Genomic DNA, 21517 nt, shown 5'->3' on the forward strand with positions numbered 1-21517 from the left:
AGTGGCCGGATCTCAGCTCACTGCAAGCTCCGCCTCCCGGGTTCACGCCATTCTCCTGCCTCAGCCTCCGAGTAGCTGGGACTACAGGCGCCTGTCGCCACGCCCGGCTAATTTTTTGCATTTTTAGTAGAGACGGGGTTTCACCGTGTTAGCCAGGATGATCTCGATCTCCTGACCTCATGATCCACCCGCCTCGGCCTCCCAAAGTGCTGGGATTACAGGCTTGAGCCACCACGCCTGGCCGCATTAATCATTCTTTTACTCTATAAATTCAGATTATTGTGATCTCTATACCATAAATATTTTTAAGTGACAGATTTTGAAATTGAATATAAATGAAAGTTCTAAATAAAAGCAATGTTTACACAATAGAATTAATATGTTTTATAGTATCAGCTGATTGTTAACATTTCAATGTTTCTAGGAAGAAAGTAGATGCTATTACTTAGTTTCTTATTCATTATACAAACATTTAGTGGTCACCTACTGTTTGCTAAGTGCTATTCTATGAGGCAGGGCTATAGCAGTTAACAAAACCCACAAACATTTCTGCTGGAATGGCACTTTCCAGTTTGCAGAAGAGAGAGGAGCTGAGAAGGGCAGAGTTGAGGAAAACAAAGAACTAAGGAGTGTTACTTACTTGGGCCACACTGTGAACCTGTAATTGATTTGATCTCTTATATTTCAAGATAAGCTTCGTTTTTGGTTTTTGGTTTTTGTTTTTGAGACAGAGTCTCGCTGTGTTGCCCAGGCTGGAGTGCAGTGGTATGATCTTCACTCACTGCAACCTCGGCCTCCCAGGTTCAAGTGATTCTCCTGCCTCAGCCTCCTGAGTAGCTGGCATTGCAGGCATGCACCACCATGCCTGGCTAATTTTTCAATTTTTAGTACAGACAGGGTTTTACCATGTTGGCCAGGCTGGTCTCGAACTCCTGGCCTCAAGTGATCTGCCCACCTTGGCCTCCCTAAGTGCTGGGATTGCAGGGGTGAGCCACCACGCTAGGCCTCAACATAAACTTTTTGAGAAGTATAAAATTTCTTTTTTCTCCTATATGAGTGATTTTTCTAACAAAGTTAAATTGAATTATGCTGAAATACAGACTTGCTCTAAAACTTGGATCAAGATGACATTTTAATTAGTTTTAACTGTTTATCATTGTCCCATTTTTACTATTATAAAAAAAGGTAAGCATGTGTAAGAAACTACTCCCCTCCTAAAAATATATATTCCCTAAAGCATGTTAACAATTTTCTCAGAAAAAAAAAACTGGAGCGTTAGTTAGCTAGTACTGTGGCACAGAAGGGATTCATTAAATTATCTATGAGGAGAGTAGCAGCAGTTTAGTAAACAAATCTCTTTTTTGGAAAGCTAAATGAAACATTTTTTTAAGCAAAAACAAAGGCCCTTTTATGACTTAGAGTTTTTTGTGGTCTTTAAATTAAAACTGTATATCTTTTTTTTTTTTTTTTTTTTTTTTTTTTTTGCAAATTCAGAACTAAGCATCTCTTTTCTGGTACTTTGTTATTTCACATTTCTTCTTATGAAGATTATGAGTTTAACAAACATTAAAGAGAGGCAAGAAGCTTTGCCATCTTCCATACAAGTGACAGGTGGAGGAGAGAAGAGGCCAAAGATAATGGGGAGGACTGGCTAACTTTCTTTAGAAAGTCTAAGTGTTAAAAATTAGTGCTACTCCTTTTGTCCTTCTATCTCAATCTTTCATAGTCATTTGAGCCTTGAACATAATTTTCTGTCCTTTCCTAATCACTTCTCAAAGAACCTGATGAAGAATATAGAGTCCATGAAAAGAATAGAGTTAGAGTTTGGGTTTTTTGGTTTTATTGTTTGTTTGTTTTGGAGGTGGGGGATGTTGAGACAAGGTCTCACTCTGTCACACAGACAGGAGTGCAGTGGCATGGTCACAGCTCACTGCAGCCTCAACCTCCTGGGCTCAAGCCATTCTCCCACCTCAGCCTCCCAAGTAGTTGGGACTATCGGTAGACACCACAAGGCCTGGCTATTTAAAAAAAAAATATATATATATATATATATATTTTTTGTAGAGACAGGATCTCACTATGTTGCTGAGACTGGTCTCCACCTCCTGGTCTCAAGCAATCCCCCCATCTCGGCGTCCCAAAGTGCTAGGATTACAGGTGTGAGCCACCATACCCAGTCCACACTTAGAGTTTTTTTTACTTTCAAAATGCAAGCACAGCAACTGAACAGTGCTTAGGGTGACTCCTTAGACTAAAATATCAGTTTGTTATGCTTAAGCTTTTAAAAATTACTTACTTACAATACTGCCTCATAATAGCTTACTAAATTATTATTTTTAATTTTCCTCCCGTTGACTCACAAGCACATTACTTTTCTGGGAAGAAACTTTTAAGTGGAGAAACCTTCTACTCCTCCACAAAGGAAAAGAAGCTGTCTAGTAAACAAAATCCCTCCTGCTTCATATCCACTTAGCATGACAGATAATTCGTACTGTACACTCTCCCACAGAACAGAGAGCCTATGTTCACAGCTTACTATTGTATCATCACAGTTATATGAGGGCAATGTATCAAAATTAAGATTGAGGTATGATATTTTAATGTCTTTTTTATTTTCAGTCACATTAATTTATCAGGGTAATTTAGTGCCTGGTATCACATAATTTTTTTTTTGATGATGGGTTCTTTATACAATTTTTAAAGATTAGACCATCTTAAAATATTTTTAGTGTTGACTGTGACGATTTGTTTTTTGACTTTCAAAACAAATTATTGTGTATTTTAAGTATGATGACCCTAGTTTTATTGGAGGTATATATCTACCCCCCCTTTCCATTTTTATTTGCTAAACTAGCTTATACTATATCCCATAAAAAGTACTTTACTATCTTATTTGAAACTTTGTAAGTATTTTAATGGCTGAGTAATCCTTTATCATGTGGATATGCCATAATTTACATATGATAGTAATTTGGTTATTTAGAATGCTTACATTTTCATTCTATTGTAAATAAAATATGATGAACATATCTTCCATCTAGTTTTGTCCTCAAATTCAATTTTTTTTTTCTTAAGGCTATGTTTCTAGAATGCTTCAACAGGTGCCAGAGAAATAAATTGAAAGAAAAGAAAATTTTAACTTCTAATACCCAAAAAGAAAATGGTTGCATTATGGTAGGTAATATGACTTTCATTTAAAATGCCATTTATTCTTGCAATTCCAACATTTAACATATAACCAAGTATATAGACTAGTGGTTAAGCACAGGTACTAAGGCCTATCTGGGTTCTGATGGTAACTCTGCCACTTACTCACTGGAACAAATGAAATTTTTTTGTGCCTCAGCTTCCTCATCTTTCAAATGATAATAATAACAGCTCTTGACTCCTTGGGTGGTTGTGAGAATTAAATGGGTTGGTTTATGTAAATCTCTTGGAACCATGCCTGGCATAGAATAAGTGCTCAGTAAATAATAATTATAACAGCAGCAGCACCAGGATTTAAGAGAATGTTTTCTAATTTTACTGTCTCAAAGAACATTCCTTTGTTTTTATTCCCATGGCATGTTAAATACTAAAGTACCTTAAAAATGCCACAATTAGAGCTACTGCACACCTGCAGATACATGCATGGAATGTACTCTTTTTGAGATTCCTGAAATTGTTTGTATTTTAGTTGTACACATAAATCACACAGCATATACCGAGATCTTTATCTCAAATAGCCAAGGGCAGAATTCTTTTGAGCAAAGTGTTCATCATAGGTGGTTTGGGGGGTTTTACAGTTTTTACCTTCACATACAAAAGTTACTAAATGATCAAATAAATGAAGAAATGACTAAAAGAAAGAAGCAAAGTGTGGTGTGAACTAGTGGATGTCAGTTATAACTGCAGTGGAAAGAGAAAGCTGGTCTCCCCAGTCTGTATCCCCAACCCTTGGCCATTTTCCTGCTTCAGCCACATGTTATGAGAGAGGCTGCAGGTACGTCTCTCCAGCACATTCACTCCATTTATTACAGTAAGGCTGTTGGCTCGATTTGGAGTCCCTGTCCAGCAGGGCTTGCCTGAGCCTCATGGAGCCAGTAGCAACTCTTGCTGAGATAAGGTGGGTCTAAATGGCCTCCTGGGCCCACTTCTTATCTGTCTTCCCCTCGATTAGAATATGTTTCATGAAAGCATGGAGTTTGCTTTTATGTTAGTCAGGGTTCACTAGAGGGACAAAACTAACAGGATAGATGTTTATATGAAAAGGAGTTTATTAGGAGAATTAACTCACATGATCACAAGGTGAAGTCCCACAATAGGCTGTCTGCAAGCTAAGGAGCCAGGAAGCCAGTCTGAGTCCCAAAACCTCAAAAGTAGGGAAGCCAACAGTGCAGCCTTCAGTCTGTGGCTGAAGGTCTGAAAGCCCCTGACAAACTACTGGTGTAAGTCCAAGAGTCCAAAAGCCAAAGAACCTGGAGTCTGATGTTCAAGGGCAGGAAGCATCCAGCACAGGAGAAAGATGGAGGCTAGAAGACTCAGCCAGTCTAGTCCTTCCACGTTCCTCTGCCTGCTTTTATCCTAGCTGAGCTGGCAGCTGACTAGATGGTGCCCACCCAGACTGAGGGTGGGTCTGCTCCTCCCAGTCCACTGACTCAAATGCTAATCTCTTTTGGTAACACCCTCACAGGCACACCTAGGAACAATACTTAGCATCCTTCAATCAAGTCGACACTCATTGTTAACCATCACAGTCTCCTTATTTTAACACCATGAAATGTTGTGAAACAACTGTCCTTGTGCTTGCTTTAATATGGGCAGGGAATTAAGTCTAAATGTGAGATTTTTTTAGCTAATTAGTTTGAAATCTTACTGCATTTTCAGTGTTTGTATTGATTTTTCATGTCTACTCTTTTGAAAAATAATCACATCAAAAGGAACTCCTGAATGAAATATATAATAGCATATATTTTTACTTCCATGTTCTTGCTATTAATGTTTTTTTTAAAAAAGTATTCTTGGTATTCTTGAAAAATGCTAAGAGAGTAGATTTTAAGTTTTCTCACCACAAAAAATGTATGTGAGGTAATGCGTATGTTAATTATCTGTTTAGCTGTTCCACAGTGTATACATATTTCAGAACAACATGTTGTATAGGATGAATATATATAATTTTTGTCAATAAAAAAGTCAATCTTGGCAAATATGGACTACAGAAGTGTTTTTGTAAGTTTATAATTTTTAAAAAATTTTTCCTTGCTTTCATGATTTTATAAACTTAAAAATGCTCTACAAAGAAATGTCATGAAAAATTAATTAGCAGTCACCAGATTTGGGCAAATTTTATGTAACAACAATAATAATAAAAACTAGCTTTTATTGAGTGTTCACTTTGCTCTATCCTAAATATATCTCTTTACCAAATTATGCTCATATATTTTGTTTGTGTGTGTTGTTTGGTTTTGTAAATTAATGTTATTTTTAATTGACAAGTCATAATTGTACATATTTCTTCATATATTGTTTTATATAATCTTCATAGAGGCATGAATTTATTCAATATTTATGTTCATAATTATTCCCATATTATTTTAAAAACTATCTGTTTTACTGAATCCTCCAGGATAGTCAATGTCTTAAGAATACCTTGTGGTTGACTAGTGGATTGTCTCACAATATAAGTATTTATTAATAGATCCAAAACTTTGCTAGACTTTATGGTAAAAATGTTAACAAGAAGAATAAAAGGAAGGAGAGAGAAAGATAAAAAATAGGAGGAGACTATAATCTCAATCTGCAAAGAACCCATTGAGACCATATGACCTAGAAACATGAAAAAACTCAGATTAAAGTATCAGGCAATGTGTAATCAAGGGTAGACTACGTGGTAGTATGTTATGGAAATTCAGAGTTGGGAAAGGTCATTAAGACCTGAAGTTAAGTCCAGGCACTGTGGCTCAAGCCTGTAATCCCAGCACTTTGGGAGGCCAAGGTGGGCAGATGACTTGAGGTCAGAAGTTTGAGACCAGCCAGGCCAACATGGTGAAACCACATCCCTACAAAAAATACAAAAATTACACTGGCTTGGTGGTGCACGCCTGTAATCCCACCTACTCAGGAGGCTGAGGAAGGAGAATCGCTTGAACCCGGGAGGTGGAGGTTGCAGTGAATCAAGATCACACCACTGCACTACTCCAGCCTGGGTGACAGAGCGAGACTATGTCTCAAAAAAAAAAAAAAGACCTGAAGCTTGTTAGAGAAACTCCACTGGAGTTATCTCAGCCTCAAAGGAAGTTAGGATTCGTTTGGTTTGAGGCAGTTGAGTGGCCGATGATGAGCACATGACATTCCAGATGTAAGGACAAGCATGGGAAAAATCCTAGACACAAGAAAAAGCTTCCAGTGTACCAAATACAATTGATCCGAGGTTTCTAATTTTTCCTACAATTCTGGCATAATGCTTTTTACATTTTAAAGGAAAACAATATTGATTGTATTGATACTCATTCTGATCTAAAATAAGAGAACGTGAGGGTATTTGGGGGGCTAGAGGGAACATAACGTCAGATACAGTCTGAGAAGTCAGTACCCCCAGGATTCATTTGAGACATGTGTTGCCCATGCATTCCGAGATAAAAGAAAACTAAAAAGCTTGTGTTTTTCCTATTTATTACCTTAATCAAAAGTTTGTTAGATCTTACTTTGCCCTACAAAAGAGGGCTACAATAGAAACCATCAGCAAATTCGTGTGTTGCTTTTTGGTAGTAAATATTTCTGAATACCTTTCAGACACTGGCATCCTTTATTCCAGTGGTTCTTAGCTCTTTTTTTTCCCACCTCTTTCCAACTATTTTTTATTTCCTTCAATCCAAGTTGCCAGTCTGACATACTCCCATATCATTTCTCATTACATAGAATGATTATTCTAAGGAGGGGTGGGCCTGGGGAAGATTTCTGTCAGAATAGAAATCTTCTCGGTAGGGTATGGGGTATATAAGATTTGAATGTTCTCCTTGGAAATATTTGTATCTCCCCTTCCCTGTGCCCTTTGCTATATTATTTTTATATGTAGTTTAAATTTCATTTTTAGCTTGATGTTTTTCTGGGGTGTTATAAATTGGATTATTGCAAAATTAGAATAAATTGTCTTTTTCCAAAAACTTAATTTGAAAGACTTTAACATTTATCTAGCTCTCTACCATCCCTCTTTTTTTTTTTTTCCTTTTAGATCCCAAAGTCCAGGAGTGAGGGATCTATTCAGACCCACAGAGTACTGCAACCAGAGCTATCTGATGGCATTCCTCAGCTCAGCTTGTGGCTAAGCCGTAGAAAATCCTGCTTGGAAGACATGAATTCAGCAGAGGATGCTAGTAGTGCCAAGTTGGTACCCAGGTTGGCACGTTTTCTTTATCTACACAATCCATATTGCATTATCCGCTCTTACGTTTAGGCCCACATATGTAGGTATTTCTGCATTGATCTACCACTGGAGTTTATAGGATATAGATCAGTAAAGATATTTAAAATTCACTCTATGTTTTGAGAATTTTCTAACAGTTCTTATCACAGAAGCATTCTAGTTATTTTGTTTTCCAGATTGAAACAAGTGATTTAATCAACAGAAGTTATGTTAGGCTCAGAGTTAAAGTTGAATTGTTATCTTTGGATGCTTTCTCATAGTATGTTCAGTGGAAAATATTATCTGCAATTTAAAATGGAAATCAAAGTTGTCACTGGAACCAACTCTCACAGACTAATTTTGAATGTTGCTTTTTAACCAGCATGTTGCACATTATAACTGAAAGCAGACTTCTCTGGTATACTTGAAGAAAAAAACCTGCAATGTTTTTTGAGACAGAGTCTCACTCTGTTGCCCAGGCTGGAGTGCAGTGGTGCAATCTTGGCTCACTGCAACCTCTGCCTCCCAGATTCAAGCAATTCTCCTGCCTCAGTCTCCAGAGTAGCTAGGACTACAGGTATGTGCCACCACGCCCAGGTAATTTTTTTTTGTATTTTTAGTAGAGATGGGGTTTCACCTTGTAGGTCAGGCTGGTCTCGAACTCTTGACCTCAAATGATCCCCCTACCTCGGCCTCCCAAAGTGCTGGGATTACAGGCATGAGTCCCTGCGCCAGGCCACAATTTTCTTAAAATAGGTAAATTTGGGCTTGAATTTTATTTACTAGTAGCTTGAATTTTATTTACCACTAGAATTACCATAATTCCAGAAATTATATAATTTTCATTTTAATAATATCTTCCATTATAACTTATAACCTATTTTTAAAATAAAAATACTCCAGGAAGTTGAAAGAAGTTATTAAACAGAGATATAATGTAGTTAAGGAGCTTGCCACTTTGTATTGCCTTATAGAAGACATAGCATTTGAGCTGGATCTGATGAAGATAATTTAGATGATGAAGATGGTGAAGATAATTTAGATAGGAAGAGAAATAAGACAAGAGTATTGTAGATATGCTTATTTAGGAGGTATAACAGGTATTTTGGAAATTGTAACTGGAAGTAGTTGGAGATAAGGCTGGAAAGGCAGAGTGAGGCCAGGTCATAGGGGACCTTGAATGCCTGGTTCAAGTATTTTTTCATTCTTTCATTCGTTGAACAAATGTTTGGGTGGTTAACCTCTGGTTCTAGGAACTGCTTTAAGACTGGAGATGCAGAGCAATGAACAAAACCAACCAGGCCCCTGTGTTAAGGAACCGTAGATTCTAATGAGGAGAACAACAGAGAGACATGATAGAAAAAAAAGACTGTGAGGAAGATGACTTCAGTTCTAATAAATGGAAGGTATTAAGAAATTATAACAGTTTAATAGACTGACACAAAGATCATTTTAGTTTGAGTAGTCAGAGAAAGTTTGTTCTGAGACAAAAGGAGGGGGAGAAAGTCTGTAAAAATCAAGGAAAGAGCATTCCAGGCAGAGATTATAGCAAATGCAAAAGAATCGAAATAGGAGAACCTTGATTTTATCCTAGAGATAACACGAAGCCAATGAAAGTTTGAGCTGGTTAGGGGAGGTGACAGATACCATGGGGAGTTAGTATATTAGGAAAGGTAACCTTCCATCAGTGTGCAGGACAGATTGGAAGAGGTAGAGTTTGGAGGCAATTGGTTGGTTCCTTCAACAGATGTTAATCTTTATTGAAATCTAGTTATGTGGCATTTACTGGAAAGATGTAAATCTCCCACTTGGGGAGATAGAAGATGAATGAATAAAAATTCAATAATTTGCCTTAAAGACACATTTGCTACGTGCCTATTATGTACTAGACACTGAAATCATAAATAAGATTCAGGCGCTTCTCTTGAGAAACATAAAATACAATTCACAATACATAGAAACATAAAATGCAATTCAAATACAATACAAAACAGTTAAGAGTTTATCAGGCAGGGAAATAGAGACAAGGGTGCCCCTGGAAGAAAAAGCAACAAGTGTGAGGACATTCAGGGCAGTGAGGACAATTTGGGAGAGAGCTGCAAGTGTGGCAGTGGATTCAGGACATCTGCAGTTTACAGTATAGAATGTAGGGGAAGGTAAAGGTGAATTAAGAGACTAAGCTAAATAGGTCAGGTCGTGAAAAACCATATCCCATATTTGGATTTTCTCTTGAAAATGATAGGGAGTAATTCTAGGAATGTAAGTAGAAAAATGATATAAATAGATTTGTATCTTATCAAAGATCCTATGACAACCATGGAAAGGTAAGGAACAAGGAAAGATGAATGGAAATAGTAAGAGGTGCTGGGAGACCAACAAGCAGGCCTTTGGAGCAATTCAGTGCAAGTAAGAGCCTTCGTGAAGTCATTGTCAGTTACTGAGAACAGGCAGGTGTGGACAAGTCTTTGTCCCTTGAAGGTGTGGGAGAAGATAGACTACTGCTTATAGGGGGGCTTGGTCCAGAAAGGGTTGGAGTTTTTCAGTGTTTCTTGTGTTTCAATGTTTATTGGGTTTTTAAAATATTTTAATGAATCAAATGTTGGCAGGTTTAGATGCTTAAGGGGCAGAGCCAGTGGAGAGGAGAAGCTGATGTTGCAAGTCAGGAGGTAATAGAACAAGGACCTCCAGGAGAGAATCCAGAGACCAGGTGGCCGTATCTTCTGTAAGGCAGCTTGGGTGCTGTACAACCACAAGGACACTTTTCACATTATAGCTTCTGTGAACAAACAGTGGTGGGCGGTGCACCTTCTGCACGGCAGAGAGAGAAGGTCATAAGCAATAGAAGAATTAGCCTTGGCCAATAAGGAACAATTGGAAAAGAATAAGAGGCACAGATATAGTAGTCCTCTTTACAGTTTTCTTCTCTAGTTTAAAAATCATAGTCAAGTGGCTAGGTGACAAAAGCTAGTGTCAATGTTATTTTGCCAAATTACCCTGTAAAGAATTATGTCAAAAATGCCTTAAGTAAAATAGTGAAAAGAAAAATTCAGATGTTTGTTGTTTATGTAATTTTTATTCTTCCAATCAGAAAATGAAAGTAAGTTTCCTGCTTCCAAAGTTAACAAGAGCCTCCTTTTGAAGAATGAATCAGTATTTCTGACATACAAATCAAGAAGTGAGATTATGGAGAGAAGGCACAGCTAGCCATTGCTGTAGCAACTATTTGTTCTTCTGGTTGTCATATGTTATCCCCAGTTAAAACAAATCCATACCTATATTTATAAATTTCTTATATTTTTTCTAGTTTGTTTTTTAAGACAGGCTTTCACTCTATTGCCCAGGCTAGAGTACAATGGTGCAGACTCAGCTCACTGCAGCCTTGACTTCCTGAGCTCAAGCGATTCACCAGTCCACCCACCTTGGCCTCTCAAAGTGCTGGGATTACAGGCATGAACCACCATGTCCAGCCCAACTTTCTAGTTTCTAAAAGTAGAACCAGACAACCTTAAAGGTCTAGATACAACAACATTATCCATGTTTAACCTGGCCACCTCTATCACACAGAAACTTTTTCAACTTCCTGTCTCTATCCATAGATCTACTGTATCTGTGAAGAGATGTTTACTTTTTAATTTGATTTACCTCCTTGTGAGACAAATTATCAAAAGATAATTGGAGATAATTAAAAATAAATTTTAAATCCTTTATATATCTTTGAAGTAACCAAATCATGTTAAATGTGTAATACAATGTAATCATATTTTTATTTTGAAATTGAAATATGAAGCTATTTTCATTTGCAGTTACTTGCCAGAACAAGTTATTGGCTAGTTCATATATTTTAAATTAAAGAATAAATGTGCCTGTGTGGAAAATACACAGAGCCCACAAAATCTTTCTCCAAATCTTCTATTAACAATTTATTATTTGTCCTTGTCTTAAATGGTAATATCACTTGGTAAAGTTACTAAAAGTCACTGAATTGTAGAAATAGGTGGGCTTTATGATATGTAAAATATACCTCAATAATACTGTTTAAACAAATACAAATGCAAAAAAAGCTGGAGTGAGGAGGGATATGCTTTAACAAGAATGTCACTTGATTACAAAATGCTAAAATACAGCCATTGTTATTAAGTCAATGCTGTCTGCAGAGAGAGTTCGTTTATTACATTTTAAGAGATTTTTGTCCTTCATGCTTTTCTTTGACTACATCAGAGCATGGTGGCGGGAATAAAGGTCAGGTTCTCATGAAAGGTGATTCCTAAGCAGGGAGAGGAAGAGGGGGAAAACGCTCTTTGTTTTCTCATCCTGGCAGGATTCCAATTTGTAGCTTACTGTACTGTAATCAAAAGTTGTTGAAGTAATTAGTATTTCGGGGAGACGTTAAAACAGAAAGAAAAGGCTGAAACATCTTGGAGGTTTCATAAAAAATCATAGTTCCATTGTGTGTTTAAGCAGAAAAGTTAACCAGTTTGCTGCTAGGATTAAGACAAGCTCTGTGACTCTAGGAAAATTGCCATTAGGTTTGAGTGTAAACAGAAGTTCATGGCCTTCTTTCAAGGTACTGTAGATAAGCTCACAATTAATGAAAGTTTTGTACTCGGGTGTCTCATAAAGAGATTAATATTAAATGTTTTTATTTTCTATAATGAGAATAAAGAAATAGCTACCACTATGCCAAGTATTTCTCTAAAATAATATGAAGAATACATAAGGAAAATGTCTTTGCTTATGTTACAGATGTGTTCTTAATTTGATAGATAAATGAGGGCAACATAATAAATCACTTTTCAATGTATATTAAAAATAAATCTTACCGTGGGAGAGTGTGTTTCAGATGAGAATTGTTCTATTCTAAAAGTACTTTCTTATCTATTTATTCCTTTTCCCAACACTTTTTCATTATTGAGGAAATACATTCTTCTTAAAAAATTTAATACATCACTGATGGCTAAAGTTCCCTTTGATTCTCTTGCTTCATGATGCTAATTCACTCCTTTCTCCCCCAGGGATAACTGCTATTACAGGTTTGGTAATGTGTTCTTCCAGACTTATTTCTACGGATTTCCCCAGGAATGTATCTCACACATTTTTTCAATTTTTTAAAAAAATTTTCATTTAGTAAATGTATTGTGGTGCTTCACAGATTCTTGAAAATTCTCCTATTTCCTGTATTGCTTCCTCCTGCTGCTGTGTTCCTTCCTTCGCCCTTCTGTCCAAATTGCAGCGTCCTCAAAGTCTCCTTCCTGGGCTGTCTGCTCTGTCTGTCTGCTGTTCCTTCCATGGCTCATCTAGTGCCACAGAAGCAAAAAAATAGAAATCAGTATCTCAGGCCTGAGCTCAGTCCTAGGCCTCCAGTGCTTGCCAGACAATCTCCACTTCAGGATGTATCTTAAACTCGCTATGCCCAGACAGAACTCACTCTCATTTTTTCTCTCTCAACTTTGCTCTGTATTTCATTCTCCCAACCACCAGACTCACAATCTTTTCTATCATCAGTCACCAAACCTTGTCAGTGTTTTTTTTTTTCAATGTCTCCAACATCCCTTTCCTCATTTTTTTTCCTCATTATCTCAACCCTAATGTAGGTCTCCATCACCTTGTGGTTAGATAATTAGTACATTTTATCCATCCCACTAATGTACTAGATTCATTTTTGTCACACAAATTATTCCAGTACCTCTGTCTTCAACTCTTAACTCTATATGATGGCTTCTGGTTCTTTATTTCCCATTCAGAATTTTCTACTGAGCCACACTCATGTCACTCTAACTAGCAGACGTGTCTTCCCAGTCCCTCTGATAACCCAAACGCTTCCCCTTCTCCCTACCCCTGTCATGCAGTCATAGCCAGCCAACTCCAGAATGCTCTTTGATAGCCTCACTGCTCACTGTCTTTATTGGGCCCCACAGCTTCCTCACCGCTTACCATCTCCACAGACATAGGAGTTTAAACAGACTCCACTCCTGCTCAGAACTATATAGTGGCTTACTTGTGCCCAGCCTACAAAGAGCTCCTTGCTCTGCCCGCTACCTGCCTCTCCAGCTGTCTTTCCCCCAACTCTATACTTGTCTTTTTCGCATACCTAGAGCCGTCAGAGAACCCACACTTTCCAGGACTGTCTTGGTTCCAGATAGTCTATTCATGATCTGATCATGTGTCACATTTTGTCTTGACACTTGCTTTACAAATTATGGTAACCCTATGTATAACATCTTTTGGTTATATCACACTTCTGTCAGGCAGCCCTGTAACAATAATGTCAGATCTGTAAAATGACCTTGGATGAAGAACCTATGATTCTGAAAAGGTTATTCATTTCACAAATATTTATTGAGTTAGGTGAATTATCTAAGATCATGTAGTTATTATAGAGTCAGGCTGAGATTAAATACAGTTTCAGGCTGTGATTATTTCACTATTATTTCCTACCTGACTTCTACCTTGAGTTCCTTTTCCACATAAAAAGTATGTGTTTATATTTTCTTTCCAACCTGATTATGAGTTTCTGAAGAAGAGAGACTGTGTGTTAGGTCTCCTTTGTGTTCACGCTAGTACCGAGGTGGCATGTCCTCAGTTGCTGCTGCCCTAGTTGTTATTGTGATATTGTTATATGTGCCCACTTTGAATTTGAATTCCACTGTCAGATGAGAACACTAACCTTTCTTCATCTAGCTGACCTAGACCTAGGTTAGAGATTGAAGTCTGACTCTAAAATAATATAATTTTTTAATGTGTCAGTTTTCTCTCTTCAGGTCCTTGGAAAGTACTGACCCAAGGGAATCCTGTACTGCACACCCTTAGAGATACTACAGAAGTCAGGACAGCCATGCGCTCTCATTGTCCCCACATAGTCGCTGTCCATCTTGTTGCGTGTCTGTCCATCTATCTGGGAGAAATCCATTGTTTTACAAGGCTCGTAATATTTCTATGCAGCTCTCTGCACTTGTGGCAGAAAGTTTGTGCCTTGTGACACTTGTCAAAGAACACTTTATAATTTAATAATGTATTATAATAGTGCATTTCATGAGAATCAGACTTTCAGCAATATTAATAATGAATCAGTGTTTACAATGTTAACTGTAACCATTGCCCTTCAAGGTACCTAATCTGCAATTAAATATGACTGACTTCATTTCTGAAGTCCAGCCAGCAAAAAAAGCAGTCATAACTATCCTGTGTTTGTACTTCATAAAGGGCACTCCAATTACTTCCTGAACATGTGTTTGTTCCCTTACAGTGTTTCACTCTCTGCTACTTGGAGCCAAGTTTCAGAATTTTTTAATTGACTACTGAAGCTGAAATGAAGCAAGGATTCTTAGATACAAGATTTATAATCATATGTACAATGTAATTTGAAAAATTACCAAATATCATAGCCGACTGCACGGGCAGCTAAAGTAGCACCCGTATGAATGAGGGAGCGTCTCAGGCTGCCTTATGAAAAGCACAGCGTGCACTTCAGCACGCAGTTCCCCTGCAGAACTGCCATTTCCTGGGATGTTTCTACTCTCTGACTTTCGTAAGAAAGATGTATTGAAAGGTAGACTGGAAAAGGGCCCCAACCTCTCAAACTGGATTAGAAGAAATATCTAACTGTATCTTTTCATGCAGACCATTTTGTAATTTATTCTTGACCGCCACTAGTTCCCATGAAAAAATATCCCAAGGCCTTAGATAAACTATTTCATATAAGTGAAATATCTATTAAAAATATTTTCTAGGCTTAACTCCAGTCTCCTTTTCAAATGAAAGTCTCTGATATTTCAGTATTTTGATTATTAAAGAACAAATTGTTCTCTACTCATTCACTAAAATCTGCCCTTCAATACAATTGCTATAACTACTTGAATTTTGACATTTTACTGGAATCCAAACTTCAATTAAATGTTTTTTCTAATTCTGTTTACAGTATGAGTAGTTAATGAAATGATAGATAAGTAATGGCAAATAAATGTATTGTCATATCTTCAAATAATTTCTAGTGGCATTTAGATCAACAGAGTATATCTGGACTCCTATGATCTTAGCTGGATTTATTTTACTAATTCAAAGTTAACAGATTGATATTGGGCACAATCTATGTACTGCACATATGCACTGGGCCCTGAGGGGCCAGACAGAACTAAGGTGTGGTGTGTATTGTTAGGTGTCTACCATCTACCAGTCCATTAATTGAGACAAACTTACACATGGTTAACAATAGTATATAATAGAAAGATGTTTAAAAGCAGCACAACAGAAGTGATGTAAAAGCAAAGAGGACTTGTTGAATAAAGTTCAAGGTCTTCAAAGGTCTTTAAAAATCTGGCTAAGCCTGCCTTCCTGGTTAACGCTTCTATGGTTCTTCATCCTATATCTGAGCTACATTACAACCACATTATTTCAAATGTTTCCCCGTAGTTTCACAGTTCCGTATCTCTGCTAACATTTTCCCTTTTATCTGGAGTGTCCTTCTCCCACTTTGTCAATAGTCAGTTTAAATTTCTTCTTGTCTATGAAGTTCCCTCTAACTCTTGCACATTTTATATAAATAGAATCACATAATATGTGTTCTTTTGTGTCTCTCTTCTTTCACTTAGCGTATGTTTCGAAGGCTCATCCATGTTGTAGCATGTATCAGTACTTCACTCCTTTTTATGTCTGAATAAATAAATATTTCATTGTATATATGAACCACATTTTGCTTATCTACTCATTAGTTGATGGACATTTGGGTTGTGTCCACTTTTTTTCGCTATTATGAATAATGCTAGGATGAACATTTCTGTAGAAGCCTTTGTATGGGCACATATTTTCAGTTCCCTTGGGTATAAGCCTAGGGGTAGAATTGCTGAGTCATATGTTAACTATATGTTTAACCTTTTGAGGAATGACAAAGCAACTGCCTAGTTTTGCATTCCTTTCAGCAGTGTTTAATGGTTCTAGTTTCACTACATCTTCACCAACGCTTGTTATCATGTTTTTTTATTATAGCCATCCTACTGGATATGAAGCGATGTCTCATTGTGTTTTGATTTGCATTGCCCTAATGAATAATGATGTTGAACATCTTTTCATGTGTTTAATGGCCAATTGTATATCTTCTTTAGATAAATGTCTTTTCAAATTCTCTGTTAATTCTTTATTTTGGATATAAGACCCTTATCAGATATATGATATGCAAATATTTTCTCGTATTCTATGGGTTGTCTTTTCAATTTTTCTTCTTTTTTTTTTTTTTTTTTGGAGACAGAGTCTCACTCTGTCACCCAGGCTGGAGTGCAGTGGTGTGATCTCAGCTCACTGCAACCTCTGCCTCCTGTGTTCAAACAGTTTTCCTGCTTCAGCCTCCTGAGTAGCTGGGATTACAGGCGCGCGCCACCAGGCCCGGCTAATTTTTGTATTTCTAATAAAGACAGGGTTTCACCATGTTGGTCAGGCTGGTCTTGAACCCCTGACTTTGTGGTCTGCCCGGCTCGGCCTCCCAAAGTGCTGGGATTACAGGCGTGAACCACTGTGCCCGGCGTCTTTTCAATTTTTTGATAGTGTCCTTTGAAGCACAAAATTTTTAATTTTGTTGAAGTCTAATTAATCTGTTATTTTCTTGTTTATAATGTTGATGTCACATCTAATAAACTGTTGCATAATGTAAGATCATGAAGATTTACATATGTGTTTTTTTCTAAGAGTTTTATAGTTTTAGTTCTTACATTTAGGTCTTTGATCTATTTTGAGTTAGTTTTTACATGTGGTGTGTGGTATGAGTCTAGTTTCATTCTTTTGCTTGTATATATCCAGTTGTCCCAGCACCATTTGATGAAAAGAATATTATTTTCCCATGGAATTGTTGTTTTGGTCCTCTTGTCAAAAATCTGAACCTAATTTTTCAAAAAACTAATTTAGGATTCTCACTCTTCTCCCTCCCACCTTCATTTTCTGAGAACATTGACTTTCAATTCAATAGAGATGTGAGCATGGTTTAGATCTACAAAATATAATAGCACAGTCCGGAAGCTTTTATCTTATTTCAAGCAGCAATCAGGAAAGACTGCTTTTATCCTCCTACCTCCCGAATCTACCAACATATTCGCATCTGCATCCTTATACTCTGCCTTCTCTCCCATTACAGTGGATGAGCTGAACCTGCACATCTCTAGGGTCATGTATGTGTATTCTTGTATGTGTACTCTGAGTCTCATTCCCTCTCACTCAAGGGCTGTGTTTCAATAGTCACCTCGCTCCTTTATATCATCACTTTCCCCTTTTTTTCTAGACTAGTCCCATGAGCCAAGAAATTTGCAGTAAATAGCTCTCAACATTTTTGTAATCCCTCTCTAGAAATGATATCCCTCTTCTCTGTTGGAGCAAATCTCTGATAAAGAATTGTATGTACTTGCTGTCTTTATATCCTTTCCTCTCATTCTTCAACCCACACACCACTTAATGTGTTCTTGTTGAGAACAACAACCTCCATCATGGCAAATCCAAAGGTCAGTCTACTGTCCTCATCTTACGCTATCTCTCAGCACTATTTGACCCAACTGACCACTCCTTTTTGAAGCACTTTCTTCACTTTGCTTAATGTAACATTATAGTCTCCTGGTTTTTCTCTGGCCTTACTGAATATCTTTTCTTAGTCTCTTTCGTATAAGCTTTCTTCTTTTCAAGACTTCTCAAATTTAGAGAACCCCAAGTCTCAGTCCTCTGACGTCCTCTCAACCTATACTCATTTCTGGGTGCTTTCATTCAGTTCTGTGATTTTAAACACTATCTTTATTCATAAGCCTCCAAAAATTATACTTCTAGCTCTAGCCTCTTCATTATATTCCAGGTAGTTATGTCCAGTTGGCAAGACCAGCTAGTTAATTTGTTCTCCCCATCCTCCACCCCCCAGGGCAATGTTGGGGGGCAGATTCAACAATTATTAAAAATGTTAAGATGTTGACAGCAAAGCATAGGGCCCTTCTGAATATGGGCTCTGTGAGACTGCACTTTTCTTTTTTTTGTTTTGTCTCACTATGTTGACCAGGCTGGTCTCAAACTCTGGGCCTCAAGTGATCCTCCCTCCTCAGCCTCCCAAAGTACTGGGATTACAGGCGTGAGCCACTGTGCCCAGCCAAAACTGCACATCTTATATGCCCCTGCCAGTTGAAGAAGTCCACTTCAATATTTAACAAGCATCTCACATTCAATCTACATACAATAGAATTCCTAATTTACACTCCTAATTTACGTATTTTTCCTTGTCTATTGACTGTCTATTCCATGAGAATGTAAGCTCCATAAAGGCAGGAACTACAATTTTATTTACTCCTCTGTACACTCTATTGCCTTAAAGAGTACCTGTTGAATGAATAAATAGATGTGTGCTTTATTTTTAAAAATAAGGTTTGGCTTTTATTTTTATAAATTTGGAATAACTAACATGCTATTTTATAAATAATTGCTGTTAGATCTGTAACCCATACCAGGTAGACTACATATTTAAACATAAAAATAAAATAGCAAAAGTATTGAAAGACAATATGGGTATATATGTTATAATGGAGCTGAAAAGGAATTTCTACGTGTAGAGTTAAAAAAAGAGAGAGGTTTCACAGTGTAACATTTTTAGAATTCTAAATGTCAAAAATAAAACAAAAGCCCAGGAACAAAATAAATAACATGATGATAAGAGTATTCGCATTATATAGAGAAAACATTTAATAGTCTTTATATAGAGAGAACACATATAAAACAATTAAAAACACACAAGGGAAAAATGAAAAAATGCTGTGACCAGGAAATTCACAACAGTAGAAGTAAGTATAATCTCACGAATAATCAGAGAAATTTAATCTGCAACTATAAGTAGCTGCATCTTCCAATGTTTATGAGCACAGAAGGAAATAAGCACTAGCTGCAGGTAAAAGTGCAAGTACTGCAGTGAAATTTGTCACTATTTATCAAACAGCTAAAAATGTGTATTTTCTCATTAGTTATCCTAGGAAATTATTCTACAGATATCATTCTCAATGTGCTGAAAGACAGAGCTTCAAGATTTTTGTTCATAGCACTTTTACCACTCCTTTTCCATATTCAATGCTTAATAATACGGAGTCATAAAATAAGCTGTTACAAATTATATTTTGCTGCACAACAGCAGTTTTCAAAACTTTCGTTTCAAGCCCCTTTGGTATATTGTTATGCTTAGGTATATCCGTGGGGGATTAGGTTTCAGGACCTCCCTCGGGTGCCGAAATTCATGGACAACTTAAGTCCCTGATATAAATGATGTTGTATTTTGCATATAACCTGTGCACATTCTTCCTGTATACTTTTAGTCATCTCTAGATTACTTATACTTAATGCAATGTAAATGCTATTTAAAGAGTTGTTGTATTGTCTAGTGAATAATGACAAGAAAAGAAAGTCTGCATGTTCAATAAAGAAGCATTTTTTCCCCAAATATTATTGATCTTAGATTGGTTGAATCCATAGATGTGGAACCCATGGACACAAAGAGCTGACTATATTCTTAAATGTCACTGAGAACACAAAGAAATTTCATTTATGTGGTCTATATCTATTGATATATAGATATAACTGAAAAAGAGAGAGTTTTAATATGTATTTATCACTATTTAAAAATAATATTTTTAACATAATTTTTGTTTGTTTGTTTGTTTTGTTTTGCTTTTTGTTTTTTGAGACGGAGTTTCACTCTTGTTGCCCAGGCTGAAGTGCAATGGCATGATCTCGGCTCACCACAACCTCTGCCTCCCAGGCTCAAGCGATTCTCCTGTCTCAGCCTCCCAAGTAGCTGGGATTACAGGCATGTGCCATCACGCCCAGCTAATTTTTTTGTATTTTTAGTAGAGACGGGGTTTCTCCATGTTAGTCAGGCTGGTCTCGAACTCCTGACCTCAGTTAATCTGCCCGCGTTGGCCTCCCAAAGTACTGGGATTACAGGCATGAGCCACCACGCCTGGCAAAGGCTGACTATATTCTAAAACGTTACTGAGAACACAAAAATTTCATTTATGTGGGCTGTATCTATTGACATATAGATATAACTGAAAAATAAGCAGAGTTTTAATATGTGTTTATCACTATTTAAAAATAATCATTTTGGTCGGGCGCGGTGACTCACACCTGTAATCCCAGCACTTTGGGAAGCCGATGTGGGTGGATCACCTGAGGTCAGGAGTTCAAGACCAGCCTGACCAACATGGAGAAACCCCGTCTCTACTAAAAATACAAAATTAGCCAGGCATGGTGGTGCATGCCTGTAATTCCAGCCTCTCCGGAGGTTGAGGCAGGGGAATCACTTGAACCTGGGAGGCGGATGTTGTGGTGAGTAGAGATCGTGCCATTGCACTCCAACCTGGGCAATAAGAGTGAAACTTCGTTTCAAAAAAATAAGATAAAATTAAAATAATCATCTTTTTTTTTTTTTTTTTTTGAGGTGGAGTCTCGCTCTGTCACACAGGCTAGAGTGCAGTGACACAATCTCGGCTCTCCGCAATCTCCACCTCCTGGGTTCAAGTGATTCTCCTGCCTCAGCCTCCCGAATAACTGGGAATACGAACACCCACCATCATGCCCGGCTAATTGTTGTATTTTTAGTAGAGAGGGGTTTCACTGTGTTGGTCAGGCTGGTCTCAAACTCCCGACCTCAGGTGATCCACCCACCTCAGCCTCCCAAAGTTCTGGGATTACAGGCATGAGCCACTGCACCTGCCCATTTATTAAATATAACTACATTTTTTAAATGAAAAAGAGTGAGAAGATCTCATTGTTTCATATTTTTGCCAAGCTGTAACAACTGGCTTAATATTAGTAGAAGACAGCTGGATTCTCATGTCTGCTTCTGCGTTAAATCTGTTGCCATATTTTAGAAAGCTTGACTGTACGTTCATAAATGAATCAGAGTGTAAAAAAGTAGATGACATCTTAGTATTACTATGACAATTTTTATACCTTGCAGATCCTCCCAAGAGAGTCTCAAGAACCTCCAAGGGTACTTGGGCCATAATTCGAGAATTTCTGCTATACAATGTAACCACTAAAAGTACTTTTAAGAACTAGAAATGTCACAGAAATGTATTACTGACTACTAAATGAAAAATAATGTTACAAAATAGTACATACTGCATAATCTTTTTATTG

The 21517-nt window shown here is 37.3% G+C and overlaps 1 protein-coding gene across 2 annotated transcripts in view; it reads left to right on the top strand.

Annotated features, from left to right (window-relative positions):
* Positions 1-21517, top strand: part of FAM13A (family with sequence similarity 13 member A) — a 329503-nt gene that overhangs the window by 190530 nt on the left and 117456 nt on the right. For both annotated transcript variants that reach the window (XM_025385808.1, XM_025385807.1), the window contains one exon: positions 7211-7374. In XM_025385808.1, the coding sequence (XP_025241593.1) occupies positions 7211-7374 (164 nt within the window). The remainder of the gene's footprint in view (positions 1-7210; positions 7375-21517) is intronic.

The sequence above is a fragment of the Theropithecus gelada genome, chromosome 5 (genome assembly GCF_003255815.1).
Source record: "Theropithecus gelada isolate Dixy chromosome 5, Tgel_1.0, whole genome shotgun sequence".
Lineage (NCBI taxonomy): Eukaryota > Metazoa > Chordata > Mammalia > Primates > Cercopithecidae > Theropithecus > Theropithecus gelada.